We start from the raw sequence: 15,099 nt of genomic DNA, 5'->3' as shown, positions 1-15,099 counted from the left end.
TAGATCTCAAACTATGAAATCTAAAAGTTACCTGCTGTTGAAAGAGCAAGTTGTCCTCTGTGAAGAAGCATTTCCCCTGCTCAGTTTGTTTGTTTGCAACGCTAATGAAATTCAGTGCTGTCATTCTGATTGACCCTCTGATGCAGTTTAATAGTAGAGCTTTAAGCAGATGTTTCTGAGAGCATAATTTTACTATATAAAATGCAGTGGGAATGAATATTTGGTGTCAAATCAGAAGGCCTGATCTTCCTGACTATTTTGTTTTTTCTGTTTTTCATTCTTAGGTGCTCAGACAACTGCAGCAGGGCTTGGCCAAGTGCTACTCTGTTGCCTTTGAGAAAAGTGGAGCCGTTTCAGATGCCAAAATCACTCCTCATACACTGAATTTTGTCAAGAAGTTAGTCAGCACCTTTGGAGTAGGTCTTGAGAATGTCTCTAATGTGTCCACCATGTTTTCTAGTGCAGCCTCAGAGTCACTAGCTAGGAGAGCACAGGCAACAGCTCAAGACCCCGTGTTCCAGAAGTTAAAAGGCCAGTTTACAACAGGTAAATGTTTAAATTTTTTTAAATGTTGCTTTTAATCTCAAGAAAATTTCCCCCCACAGTTCAGCTGTGAGGGCATTCTGCTTTCTTTCCTGAGAGAAAATTTCAAAAATGGTACTTTTCTGTCATTCAGCAAACCTGAAAATGTTTTTTTCCTGTCTTTTGTGCAGTAATAAATGTAATTCAAATGGAAAACAGACATCAACCTAGAGAATAAATATATTGTTGTATTTTTATTATTGAAAACTGTGGTTTGATCACATATGTGTTTAAAGATAAATTAGATTACTTCAGTGTAATGTTTTTGCAATTTGAACAGAACTGCTGGCTGTATGTGAGGGACAATAATGATCTCTGACTCTCTGTGATGCCAGAATTTAATGAAATTTTCACCCCAGAACTCCAAACTGATGATTTTATGTGAAGTCTTTAAAACAGCCTACTTCTGATGAGTAAGATTACTTTAGTGTTTTGGGTAACTAGATTATAAAAATTCTATTACCCAAATTTACATCATTGGTAAATTGAATCAATAACTTTAATCAGATCTAATAAAAAAATATACTTAAGGGAAGTAGCTTTTTTGCTTCATTCATTTTCTCTTAACCAGTAGTTACATATCTGAGTATCTGATCTTGATTTGAAATTCTTAAGAAAAGCTTGTTTACAAGCTTGATTTGTTTGGTGAAATGTGTTAAGGCCACGCAGCTCATACCTGACAGAAAGTGTTTTGGGTTGCCAGAATTTTGAGTTTTGCATAAATTCCATGGCTTTCCTTTAAACGTAACTGAGAGTGTTTGACAAGTAGACTTGGGGTGTTTTTTCAAGCATTTTGCTGATAATATTGTGAAAGTAAGGGAACTGATGGGAATCCTGTGGAAGTGACTGAGTTGTAGAAGTGACCTACATATCTCGTGCACGCCATGCATTGCACGGTGTCCTTTCTGAGGCACAGCAGTTGCATGACAGCAGATAATGAAAGTCCTGAACCATATGATTAAATTTTTACTGGATGAAGTGTACTAGGGAGGGAAATTGAAGTAGAAACACTTTGTGTGTCTTTAATGGGAGCGTACAGGGGGGAAAAAATCATTGTATAATGATTAATGGGGTGAAATTTCACCAGTCCAAGTACTGGATTCTGTACCTGGAGCAGAGGAATAATGGCAGGTACAGGTGTAAATGGGGAGAGGAGAACAGCCCTGGATCAGGGATCTGGGGATGGTTGTTGTAGATCCCTTCCAGCTAAATGCCTCTACATTAAATGCAAGTTTGGACTTGATTTTGGTTTTTAATAATGGTTTATAGTCTTTACATTGCAACAGTGGTATAGCCACTTATTTATTGCTGTAAGTGTTGTTGATATGCTTGGTTGGATTTGAGTTATTTTTGATCTGTCACAGTAGCTCCTACTTCCTTTCCTGTGAGCATCAGAGAGCTCTGGAGTTTCCAAGGTGTAAAGGAAAAGTAAATACAATGCCAGAGTACAGTCTGCAATATCTGAAGTAATATTTCAAAACATTTCTAGAGAAACATTTAAGAAAGCTTAATTATGATTCGGTTACCACTTTTAGTTAAAAAGTGGAGAGGATTTCCAGTATTTTTTATGCTGTTTTTATTTTTTGCATATCTTTGTGATATATAAATGGCTGTTAAGGTTTTCAGATGTTCTCTCTTAATTAAAAAATTATATGGAACAACATATAAACCAAAGTATGACATAGGCCTGGTGATAAAAATCATGTAAAGTCATCAAATGCAAAGTGTTTCTTGGTAAACTTCAGTTAAGTAACAGTAATTACTTTCTTTTATTTGAAGATTTCATGTTTTATTTTTCAAGTGCAATGAAATATGAATGTCTGCAGGATACACATAATTATTTTGCTTAGTGTTGGATTAGATTTTATTTTAATCTATTACATTCAGTGTTTATATTTACAAATTAAATGTGGGAAAACAGAAGAAATTAAACCAATCAGCATATTTAATAATTTCTGTGATTTAATTCGTTATGCAGAAAATGAAAATAAGTTTTTTATTGATTTTGCAATAACAGTAAAATGTATGTAAATAACTGAATAGGATTGTAATTACTGTACTGAAGATTGCAAGGGTTTTTTAAACATTACAAGAAACCAATTGTAGAATATGCCTGATGTGTCCTTCTGTCACACCACAATGTTCGTGTTTGTTTTTCCTGTTCTCAGTATCAGTTGCATTTGGATGATGGACAGATAATTACAGTGGTTGTCTTTCATTTCAAAAGTGTCCAAGCTAAGGAGCTGTCTTGGAGTAAACTTTTTGTCAATTATTCCCAGATTAATGTTGACAGCTATGGTTTATAGACACTTTGAGCAGGGTGTGGTTGCATAATCCTTTCCATCAACATCAGAATGTGTTTTGATTCCTGTTTGGAGCCACTGGAGAGTCTCACACCATTTCTTATATTCTGAATTCTTTGTCTGTAGCAGTCTGGACTGTTGGAGCTGTGATAGGTCATCTTTATCTATTCTAATGTTATATTATAAAAACAAATTTTACTTTGAATTTTTTTTTCTAGAACTTCAGATGCACAGTTCTTTGACCATCTGTTCTTTGTTCTTTCCTTTTCTGCTAAACCTTTTGACATCAAAGAAAAGAAAATGCTGAAAAATGCTCCCTTTGAGAGCTCTCTCAGCAGTGAAAGCAGCAGAAAAGCTGCCTCAATTGTCCTTTTGTGGGCAGATGATAGTTTAGAGTTTGGATCAGCTTCTTTCTGCAACCATCTCTACTCTCCAGCTGAATATGAGTGGAGAGCTCCAAAATACCCCCTTGAAGGGCATGGTAATTTCCTTGAGACTCTGTGCCCCAGCACAATGAATCCTTCGCTGTGCTGGTGGCTCTGTCGTCAGGAGGAAGCTCTTGAAACCCAAGTGTGGCTCTGAACTGTTAGGAGGGGACAGGGGGAAGAGCTCTGTTCATTTTCAGCCTTTTTAAGGATTTTGTTTCCTTTTGCTCAAGAGTGAACATTGTGTACTTTGGTACCTCTTTCTTTGCTTCCATTGTAATTTTTAGGTAACAGGATGTTATGCAGAAAATCCAGATAAAGAGATGGATGATATTTGACCTTGGTGTCTGGTACATGCAGTCTTGGTTTTCTGGAGCTGAGTGATAAACCACAAGTCCTCTTCCATATTTCTGCTTTCCTCTCACTGAGATTTTTCATCTTTACTGGTTTTTTTTCCGAAAGTTCTTGTGAGATTGGAGAGAAGTTTTGGGAAGCAGAATATGTAAATGTTTGAATAATGGCTTCAAAAGCAAGACAGCACTTCAATTGTGGAGAATGCTTGGATCTTCTTCAGTGTCATGGGCATAAAGAATTGTCCTGCTCCATGAAGCTAAGCTTACAACTCAGTCCTCAGGGACACCTTACATGATTAGTGTCTTGGCTTTTTAGCTGGAGATCCTTGAGATGTGAACCTTTAATGGAATCAGGCTTTTCCTATGGTCAGAATTATCTTTAAAATCTTCAAATGAACGGTTTCTTGCTCTAACAGCATTAATAGCCTGTTGCCTTTGATCAGAACTATTTTCTTCCAGTGTAGCACAAGGGTTTTTTTATATAGTTCTGGAGTTTTAGTTTGGAGGTATTCTTTGTTTTCTTAATGCCATGTTAATGTGGTGTAGGTCAAGGGGACTGGGAGGGACAGGGGGTTTGATACTCTAATTTTGCTACTCAAGTGTGTTTTTGGTGTTTCCTCCTGAGGAGTGATGGTACAGCCTTCAATCCAAGTGTGTTAAGAGGCATCAGGATTTTTTTAGGTCTGGGGAGAAGATTCTCCTGTTTCTCCTTCCATTGAGAGTGGCAAGAAACTTCAGCAGCATTGAGAAGAGAGAGCAAACTGCATCCACTGCAGTCTGTGCCATGGCCTTCTGTGAAAATCCCCATTAAGGATGAGGGGGAAAACTTCCCATCCTTTTTAGAAATAGGTGGTGCAAGTAGTGAGGTACTTCAGACCAGTGTGTGTTAGCTTGAGAAAGGTGTTTTCCAGTACTAAAGACTGAAGAAATGGATTTTTTTTTTAGACAATACCACTGTTTATATAGATTAAGATGTCTGCAAAGCAGAGGGACTTTGTACACAAATAATGTTTGGTCTTGTATTTCCCTTTGTTCCAGCTGAAGTGATTTTTCTTCTCAGATGGGTTCTCTGTGACACGAGCAGAAAGACTAATTGAGCTCTCTGTGTTTCCCATCTGCCACTGGGAAACAAAAGAACAACAAAAACCCTAAAATAGGCATTCAGCAAACTAGAGCTGCTCTTGTGGTGACTTTTTTTTCGAAGGAAAATATATTGATACATGCTTTTACCTCTTGGCTGATTCACATTAGCACAAAAACTAGTTGCAGTTTGTGGGTACTTTCCTGCACTTCAGAGATTCGGGAGATAAATGATGCAATAATTTTGCCACTTTGATGAAATGATTTACTCCCACTGCTCACTAGAGGGTAGGCTTGGGATTTTAATAAGAGTGTTTTACAGTGATATTGCAGTAGATGCACTGCCCACAGCAGGCAGAAAAAGAAAAGGGAATATTACATCCATAAATATGAAACTGTATTTTTCATTATAGACTTTTTTTCTTACAGAAGTGGAAAGGATTTTGTATGAGCTGGCTTTTTGCTCTGTTTTAGGCTGGTAAACTTAGGTCTTTCACTGAAAGGTTTTAGCATCTCAGTTTATTGTGGATACACAGTGAAATATGTTGAGTTACATGTTCTCTGATACTTATTTGAGTAACAGAAGAGCAAAATGAAAGCAATCCTGAAGTGCATTGTTTTCTTTGGCATTAGAATCCTGGATTAAAGAAAAAAACGTAGGAGAGTGTATGTGTAGAATGACAGGAACTCTGCTGACTAAATGAATATTTTAAATTGTTTGTAGGAGTAAGTCTTTTGGACTTACAAATCAGAGTTTTGAGTGGTTTAATTGTGGTTGAAAAAACTTTCATAATGCAGTAATTGCTGTGTGCACATACTTAATTCACTCTTGGCACACTTGCAGGCAGATGCTTGTAGAATATTTATGTGGTCAAATTTTCTGAACAGTGCTCATGTTTGTTTGTTTTTTGGTATTTTTGTCAACTTAGGAAAATATTGAGTGTATATGACATATTGAAATGGAGGTTCTGCAAGAAAATTTAAACTAATTTTTAAGTCTTAATTTTCCATTGTGTTGAATAATACTGAAGATTCTGTTCTGCTCTAGCTGTAAATCTCAGAAGTACTTAATTGTCATTCTGGGTTTTTTTTAGTTGCTTTTTCACTTGAGACATGTTGAGCTCAAAATGGCATCCTCTAGGGAGTGAAGAAGAGTTAAAAATTCAAGTCTGTTGGTTAACTTGCATAGTTTGGGATGCCATAACTAATGAGGTTTACAGAGAGCAGTTTGTCTTCTTATCCAAGTGTGTTTAATCTTTCATTGTTGTGGCACTGAAGTGCTGAGCCATCATTTCATGTGTGTGGTTTATTCATTTTCCCTCTTTTGGGAAATTCAAAGACATTTATTTATTTTTTTATTTATTTATTATTTGCTTTGTCTGAAACTGTAGTGAGAGCAGTGTTGGGAAGATGGTGTGGCCCAGAAAATGCTCAGTATTGCAGTGATTTCTGTTACAGAATTCCTTGCATAGTGTACTGAAGTCCATATATTGACCTTGAGAAAGTTCCTTCTTCACCTGCATGTGGATTAAAGGAGATATTCTCACTCTGTTGTACTGTTGACATTGCAGTGGAAAGAGCAGGCTGTTTGCATAATATTGTCATTTTTCTTGGGCTTCTGTGGCTGTTCTTCCTGTAGTGTCTTTCAGTTGTTGTCTAAGGAAAGAATAAGAATTTTCTTGCAGTTGAGAATAGTAATAATAACAATTTTCTTATTTGTCCTGAAGTTCCTCATGGATTCTACATTGTATCCTCAATTGGGGCTCTTTCATTTGTTTTGGGAGTAAAAAGTCTCCACTTATTTTAAATAAATAAGTGACTTGTAATGAAACAGGTAGAAAATTATGGTGCTGTAAAGTAAGCCTACTTTTCCACTGAGTGGTCTGATGTAATAATTTGGGGTGTTACTGCTTTCTTTCTATGCAGTATGTCTGGTTGCAGTATATAGAGAATTCAATACAGTAATAGTATTTAAATTTTTCACTATATGCTTTTCAATGTTTGTGTGACTCTAAAAGAGAAAAATCTTAGGAAGCTCGTTATGTACTAAATAACAGAATATTTTAGAGTTGTATACAGAAAAGAGGTAGCAGATTCTGACAGGTTTAAGTTATTATTCTATATAATGCTAGGACTTTGCAAAAAGGTTTTCTATAGAATATTGAAATATTCAACAGAGCCTGTCTTTTAAAGGCAGTTCAGATTAGTGGAGGTGTGTGTGTTGGACTTGCACTATTGAATTGAGTGATTTGTTTTTGTTTGGCTTTTTTTTTTTTTTTTTTAGATTTTGACTTCAGTGTGCCGGGATCAATGAAACTCCACAACCTTATCTCCAAACTAAAGAAATGGATCAAAATTCTGGAGGCCAAAACTAAACAGCTTCCAAAGTTCTTCCTCATAGAGGAAAAGTGCCGCTTTCTAAGTAACTTCTCAGCTCAAACTGCAGAAGTAGAGATACCTGGAGAGTTCCTTATGCCAAAGCCAACACATTACTACATCAAGATAGCAAGGTAACCTAAAAATTCCCTTTGGTAGCTGTAATTCTGGAAACAGAGAAGAAAATTAAAGCCTCATCCATCCATCCATCCATCCATCCATCCATCCATCCATCCATCCATCCATCCATCCATCCACTCTGCAAAAGTAGATAGATATTTTATAGTAGATAAATATTTTATATATGTGTATTAAATATCTACATATACATATGTAGTCAAACTTGGGTGTAAGACCTTTTTAATTTATCCTCCTCCAATAACTTTACGTTTGGTCACTAAACACCTGCACTGTTCAGAGCGGATTTGGTTTTCTTGTACAATGCTGTGAGTTGATCGTAATCACTAGAGATGCTGTTGTTCAAAAGAGTCACAAAGCTCTCTGAATGCTCCTGGCAGGTTCATGCCCAGGGTGGAGATAGTGCAGAAGCACAACACGGCCGCCCGCAGGCTGTACATCCGCGGGCACAACGGGAAGATCTACCCCTACCTGGTGATGAACGATGCCTGCCTGACCGAGTCGCGCCGCGAGGAGCGCGTCCTGCAGCTGCTCCGCCTCCTCAACCCCTGCCTGGAGAAGAGGAAGGAGACCACCAAAAGACATTTGTTCTTCACAGGTACTGAAAAAAGACAGAGCTGTGTGGCTTTTAAATGTAAGTTGCGCTCAAGGGTTATAATGGCTGGAGGTTTTTGAATATTCAGAAGGTAAATTCACATCTGTCTGGGTGGTTCGTTCTTGTCTGGAGCTGTAGCATCCCTCTGGAGGAGTGCAGCTCATTGCGTGGGGTCTGGGGTGTTTTTAGAAATGCTTATGTGCCTTGTTTATGATATCAAGTGCATTTGTGAATATTTAAGGCAGAGATTCACTGGGCCTGTTGGTGTGGAAATGGGCACACATACTTCATAGCAAATGTTTAGAGACAACTGAAGAGGGACAGAACAAAACCTTTTCTCCCTGAGTTGTGATGTAGGAATATTGAATTTCTTTTTTGTCTTCCACATAACACTGAAGAAATACTTTTTATTTTTGCTGCTGAATTTCATCTAAACAAAGTGTTGCCCTCTTTCCTGAAGGTAAAGAAAAATAGGAAGAATGATGAGTACTCATTTTTTTTTCTAAAATACCATTGATATTTCTATTAAGATTAAAAAAAACCCTACCGTAATTATTTTTTACCTGAGCTTATAAATTAGTTATGAGCACAGCATTAAAGTTTTCTGTTGATAGGCTCCCGCTGATTATCAGGGTTGTGTTTTGAGGGCTGGTGTGTCAGCATTTGGGCTCTGATGAACTCGGTTTTGCTTTGCTCTGTGCCCCACCCCGTGTGCAGTGCCGCGGGTGGTGGCGGTGTCCCCGCAGATGCGGCTGGTGGAGGACAACCCCTCCTCGCTGTCCCTGGTGGAGATCTACAAACAGCGCTGCGCCAAGAAGGGCATCGAGCACGACAACCCCATCTCCCGCTACTACGACCGGCTGGCCACGGTGCAGGCCCGGGGCACGCAGGCCAGTCACCAGGTACTGCAGCACGGGGTCAGCACAGGGGGGTGCCCTGCTGTGCCCTGCTGTGCCCTGCCCCGGGCACTTCCATCCAGGGCTGTGCCCTGAGCCCTGCCCTGCCCTGCCCCGGGCAATTCTGTCCCTGGGTCATTTCATCCAGGGCTTTCCCCAGCACCCTGCCCTACCTGGGCAATTCCATCCCTGGGCCATGTCATCCAGGGCTGTCCCCAGCACCCTGCCCTGCCCAGGCAATTCCATCCCTGGGCAATTCCATCCAAGGCTTTCCCCCGCATCCTGCCCTGCCCAATTTCATCCAAGGCATTCCCCAGCACCCTGCCCTGCCCAATTTCATCCCAGGCTTTCTCCAGCACTCTGCTGTGCCTTGGCAAATTCCCCCCAGAGCTTCTTCAGAATTTAGGAAGTTCATTATATACTAAAAAACAGAATATTTTGGAGTTTAGAAAAGAGGTAGCAGATATAAGTTATTGTTATATATAAAGGTAGGACTTTGCTAAAAGGTTGTCTATAGAAAATATTGAAATATTCAGCAGAGCCTGTCTTTTAAAGGCAGTTCAGCTTAGCAGGGATGTGTGTGTTTGGTAGATGTCATTAGATGTCAGACAGGTACACAGTGCCCGGGTGGTGGTTGGATTTTTTGCATGTGTTTTGACTTTGCATAATGAGAACTCTATATCTCTTCAGAGTTTTAGGTGATCTTGGAATGATATTTGATTTAAAAAAAACTGTATTTGTATTGCTGGAAGTTGTTTTGGGTAAATGCAACTGAAAACAGGCAGGGTGCTGATTGATTTTTGTTTTTTTGCTCTCTTGTTTAATGCTTTAAATATAATTAATTGACAGCATGGGAAGCAGCATTCTAATTTACATAAGCAGCTACAGCATGGTATGTGAGGCAGGCTTCCCATGTTCTTCTATTATTTCTCTTAAAATTGCCAGTGGATCCATTCTTCCAAGCCAAACAGAAGTAGTTGGGCAATCTCACCTAATAAATGAAGTACTCAGAAAGAACAAAGCTCTCTCTCTGTAACCTCCACCAAACAACCAGTTGTGATGTATAAGGTGGTTTTATGTTTGTTTTTTTTTTCAGTTAGGGCTAGTGCAAATTCATAGATAAAATGCCAGTCCCATTCCAAATACAGCTATTAGAAAATACACAGTAAATATGTATTTCAGACACAGTCTAAACAGTTCTCAGACTTTGTTACAAAATAAAAATGGAAGTGCTATGTAACACTTGTTTCTATTTTCAGAATTCTTACATTTGAAACTTTAACAGCCCTTTAACTGAACTCAACATGACTATCCTGCTTTCTGGTGTTACAGAACAGATCCTTCTTTTTCTAACTAATTAGGCCTAGTGTATGCTATAGTAATTAAATATTTTGGTAGATTTTTCTTTTTTTTTGTTTTTTATTTTCCTAAAACGAGATGCAGCAATTACGAGCAGATTGGTAGCTGCTTTAGGTCGATTTGTCTGTTGCTAAGAAGTGCATTAAAAATGCCTTTTTCCAAGTAACCCTTTTGCTGTGCAGGTTCTCAGAGACATCCTGAAGGAGGTGCAGAGTAACATGGTGCCTCGCAGCATGCTCAAGGAGTGGGCTCTGCACACCTTCCCCAACGCCACGGATTACTGGACCTTCCGGAAGATGTTCACCATCCAGCTAGCCCTCATTGGCTTTGCAGAATTCATCTTTCACCTGAACAGGCTCAACCCTGAGATGCTGCAGATTGCCCAGGTATGCTTCAGTTTGCTCATTCTCTCGTCTGGGATCAGGTGGGTATTTGCACTGTGCTTTTGAAATGAGTCCAAGTTCAATATAGATAATTATCAGTGCATTTCAGTAGGCTTGTTATTTCTGTGTGATTGCACATCCTGGAGGGAGCACTTTAACCTGCAGTCCCCGTGGACCTCATTGCTGCCTTCTGTGGTGAGAGTTTAGAACTTTGTGAAATTGTTCTTAGATATTTGAACTCTTCATGTAAATGACTGATAAGTCTCTCTTTATAGTCTTCTTTCAAATATATTGCTTTCAAAATACCTTTGTATTAAATCAGTTAGGTGTAAGAAAAATAAAATACAGAGCTTCATTTTCTTAAAGGGCTATTTTGAGCATATCCATCAAACTACAACGCCTATTAATCATGATTTTTCTGTTTTAAGCCAATATTTAAAATGGGGTTTGCCACCTTAAAAAAGAGCAAAGGTGGTATTTCTTAAAGTCTTAATGTCATTTTTATGTATGGAGAGCTATAGTTTGTAGAGTAATTAGGGTTTTTTGATCCCTCTATTAAGTGTTCAGCTGTTTACCCACAGTGAACCTTGGACACCCAGAGGTCTATTGGCAGTGACTCCATACAGATCAGGATCCAGAGGAATCTACTTCTTAAGTTTGGTATTACATGTTTTTAGTGAGGGGTTTGGACACAACATTTTGAGAGAAACACTTACCTTTGTGCATGCCATTATTTATAACTTCATAACACAACATTTTGAGAGAAATACTTACCTTTGTGCATGCCAAAGAATCTACTCCTTAAGTTTGGTATTACATGTATTTAGTGAGGGGTTTGGACGCAATATTTTGAGAGAAACACTTACCTTTGTGCATGCCATTATTTATAACTTCATTCCTCAAAAGTTATTTGGCTAAACAAGTGAAATGCTTTTGAAGCACTGTTGGAACTCAGCATTAACAGACACAAAATCCACCTGCTTTGGTTCCATGGAGGAAAATGGGTTCCTTTAATTGCCTTTGTGCATGTTTCTGTTAATCCCAGGACACTGGCAAGCTCAACGTGGCGTACTTTCGCTTTGACATTAACGATGCCACGGGGGATCTGGACGCCAATCGCCCGGTTCCCTTCCGGCTCACCCCGAACATCTCGGAATTCCTCACCACCATCGGGGTGTCAGGGCCCCTCACTGCATCCATGATTGCAGTAGCTCGCTGCTTTGCACAGCCAAACTTCAAGGTTTGTATGCCTTTTTTTTTTTTTGCAGGTTTGTATTTGGCAATTTATAAACAAAACAGCACTTTTTTGGTAAAGGTAGGAACTAAATGATGGTGAGTAAAATTTTACCCTGAGGTCATCACAAAGGCCTGCTGAAATGTTGGAAATGTTTTATGTTATGTATAAACGTTTAATTTGACTCAGACTGGACACATAAAAGTTTGCTTTAGAAGCTTGAGACTGTTGGAGTTGGCAGATTAATACCAGTAACTCAGTTCAGTGATGAGAAAAAATAGGAAAGTATTTGTTGCAGGCATTTCTTTTTCATCCAAAGGTAGAACTGGCCTATATAATATATATATGTATATATGTTCAATACATATGTATGGATGTTGTAGTCAGTGTTCTTTCCCTGTGAAGCAGAAAATAATATTCCCCAAGAGTGTAATGATTGCAAAAAAACCCTTCAGCTCTTCAAAGTACTCCAGATCTTTTCCCAAGACTTCTGTCTGTGCGTGTGTTGTAGAAGCCATGAATTTAGTGGAGTAATTTAAAAAGAGGATGTGCCCAACTGTGTGTCAATATCTTAATATATGTTATTAATTTCTGTAGGAGCCATTGTGTTGTGTTTTTGTAATGGAAACTTTTTGTGAAAAGAAATATCTGGAGAGGAAATAATAAAGATGTTTGGAAGCCATACTCACCTTGAAAAGTCTGAAATTGCAGTGTGACACCAAAAGCGTCAAAATGCTGTCCACTAAAATCTAGTTACAGTTCTGTAATCTGATAGAACCTGATTGTTCCTTGGATTAAGTGCAGTAATCTGATTTTTTTCTTCACATAGGTTGATGGCATCCTAAAAACTGTGCTGAGGGATGAAATCATCGCGTGGCACAAAAAAACCCAAGAGGACACCTCGTCTCCACTGTCAGCAGCTGGGCAGCCCGAGAACATGGACAGCCAGCAGCTGGTTTCCCTGGTGCAGAAAGCTGTGACTGCCATCATGACTCGCCTCCACAACCTCGCCCAGTTTGAGGGAGGGGAAAGCAAAGTCAACACTCTGGTGGCAGCTGCAAACAGCCTGGACAACCTCTGCCGGATGGACCCCGCCTGGCACCCCTGGCTGTGACGTGAGCTTTCAACAGTTTTGGGGGGTTTTGTTGGTTTTGTTGTTTTTGGGTTTTGTTTTTTTTTCTGTTGTTGTTTTTATTTCCTCCTGTCGTTTGTGGTGTGAGCCATGTTTTGTGTTAAGAAAATGTGAAAAGAGCTTTCCAGACGATGGCTTACCTGTCACACTGCGTTTTGTCAGTTTTCATTCTAGCTGTGTTTACAGTAGTATGGTGTTTTTACTGGTTTTAATTTCATGAGGAGACATTTCCTCCTGTTTATGCAGTTGATATGCAACAGCAGCTTTTGCAAATAGATTAAAATGAAGAGAGAAAAATAATATACAGAAAAATCTAATTTTATGATGAAGACTATGAAACTAGCATTGTTAGATTTAGGGTCTGCCATTCCTAATAACCTGCAGTATATGAATTTTTTATACAATAGTAATTACTACAAAAAGAGAAAAATACAGTAATCCCAGTTACTGAGTTTTCCTCTATGAAATTTTACTTAATCGCTCTCTTCGTGATGCCAAATTGAAGGCACAGATAAATGCTCTTAACTTTTAAGTTTGCTTCAAATTTACATGAGCAATGTTGCTTTGTACAGACAATTTTGTACCAAATGTTATAGAGGTGAGATTTTGTTAGGCACTGAGAAAATGATGATCAAATTGTGCTGACTTTTCCTGGAGCACAAGCTATGTACAGTAAAAGTGTAAACCATTTAGAGTATTTGGTTTAGCTGTGGACAGTGTTTGGGAAGAAGTTTAAAAAAGGATGGAAAAAGTCATCCTTTGATACCTGTATTTGTCTGTAATAGAGAAAAAATGAAATCTTATCAAGTTCCCTTTACTGTTTAGACTTACAGTAGCTTCTTTAGAATGAATCTGTTCCTTTGTAATTTAAGAAGAGCAGTTTAATGTTTCACTTGTCTTTCTGTTGTGTTAGCATTTTTATAAAACTTCGGTGTTGACAATGTTAAATTTGTACAGAGTGATTTTTTCCAAATAAATATTTTATAAAACTCTCTGTGGTATTAATTTTATTTTTAATATTTTTAATATTATCCCATGAGTATGATTTTGCCTCATTGTATGATGGATGAAACAAGCATGGCCCTTCATTCCCATGCTTGGTGCTCCTTTTGTATCAAGGAGAGTATTGCTCTATGGCACTATGTACAAAAGAAAGCTGAAATAAATGAGTGCTAAGGACTATATAAGGATTTGGAAAACAAACATCCTTTTTTTTTTTTTTTGCAAAGACTTCCTTAACAAAATCATGTTGGCAAAAATAATCTTATAAAACATAGCACTTCCTGCATGTGTCACAACACGCTCTGTGTGCAGTCATTCACAACTGAGCTCAGTGCTTTCATGACTTGAAGGGAATTGTTGCCTTCCCTTTTTTGAAGATTGTAATATTTGCAGCTGTGAAATACAGCACACACTGCACAGAGGAGATGCAGGATCATTTCTCATTTGCACCTCTTGGATATGTCTGAGAGATGACAGCATTCCCTGACAGGAAGTCATCAGATAATTCAGCCACTTTTCTGTCCGTGATAGAAATCTTAATGGGAAAATGCGAATGTGAGTTAAGAGACAAACTTTGTTGTCTTTAGATTTGTGACATCTCTCTTGCTCTTGGCATCATCTCAGATATACTCCTGAAAGAAGACTTGGGGTGTGAGGGAGCAGAGAGTTATTTTAATGAGTTCCCTGATGGTGTTAATGTGCAAATGTTAATACCTGGTGCTCTTCTTTCACAAGCATATGCCGTGGATGCACCTCAGTTTGTGAGAAGGCTTACACAGTCTTAACCCAGAGTTTCAGCACCAGCTCCAGGAGATAAATCTGAAAGCTTTTATACATGAGCATTCTTCAGAGCCTGGGGGATATCTGACATCTCTTGTATCAGCAGCAGCTGTCCATTAGCAGGAAGGTGGTTTGACAAAGTACAAGGTAGGAAGTTCCTGATTATCTTCACGAACATGTGACATCTATCTTAGCTGCATTTAATTTTTTATGACTGTAGATAAGGGTTGCCTCTGTCTGGTTAGAGATCCATGCTCAGAATGCATCTTGCTGAGCAGATACTGGAAAGTGAACTACATTAAATGTCAATTAACTCTTAAGTATTCCCTTCAAGGTTTCTTCCCTCAGATTAGATACTACACAAAAAAAGCCAATGTCATTACTCTGTAAAATCAAACACTCAAGAGAGGTCAAATTTAAAATTCACTCTGAAATTTGTGTGTATGAGCATTATGCCATTC

At 38.5% G+C, this 15,099-nt stretch overlaps 1 protein-coding gene across 3 annotated transcripts in view; it reads left to right on the top strand.

Annotated features, from left to right (window-relative positions):
- Window positions 1-13,845, top strand: part of LOC121350780 (transformation/transcription domain associated protein) — a 75,403-nt gene extending 61,558 nt beyond the window's left edge. For all 3 annotated transcript variants that reach the window (XM_041462433.1, XM_041462431.1, XM_041462432.1), the window contains 7 exons: window positions 285-546; window positions 7,028-7,253; window positions 7,638-7,855; window positions 8,570-8,754; window positions 10,290-10,493; window positions 11,536-11,730; window positions 12,554-13,845. In XM_041462433.1, coding sequence (XP_041318367.1) covers window positions 285-546; window positions 7,028-7,253; window positions 7,638-7,855; window positions 8,570-8,754; window positions 10,290-10,493; window positions 11,536-11,730; window positions 12,554-12,838 — 1,575 coding nt within the window. In that variant the 3' untranslated portion in view covers window positions 12,839-13,845. The remainder of the gene's footprint in view (window positions 1-284; window positions 547-7,027; window positions 7,254-7,637; window positions 7,856-8,569; window positions 8,755-10,289; window positions 10,494-11,535; window positions 11,731-12,553) is intronic.
- The last annotated feature ends 1,254 nt before the right edge of the window (window positions 13,846-15,099 follow it).

Source organism: Pyrgilauda ruficollis, unplaced genomic scaffold (genome assembly GCF_017590135.1).
Source record: "Pyrgilauda ruficollis isolate IOZ18807 unplaced genomic scaffold, ASM1759013v1 scaffold16, whole genome shotgun sequence".
NCBI lineage: Eukaryota > Metazoa > Chordata > Aves > Passeriformes > Passeridae > Pyrgilauda > Pyrgilauda ruficollis.
Note: the sequence above shows the minus strand (reverse complement) of the source record. Positions and strands in the feature narration are given on the sequence as shown.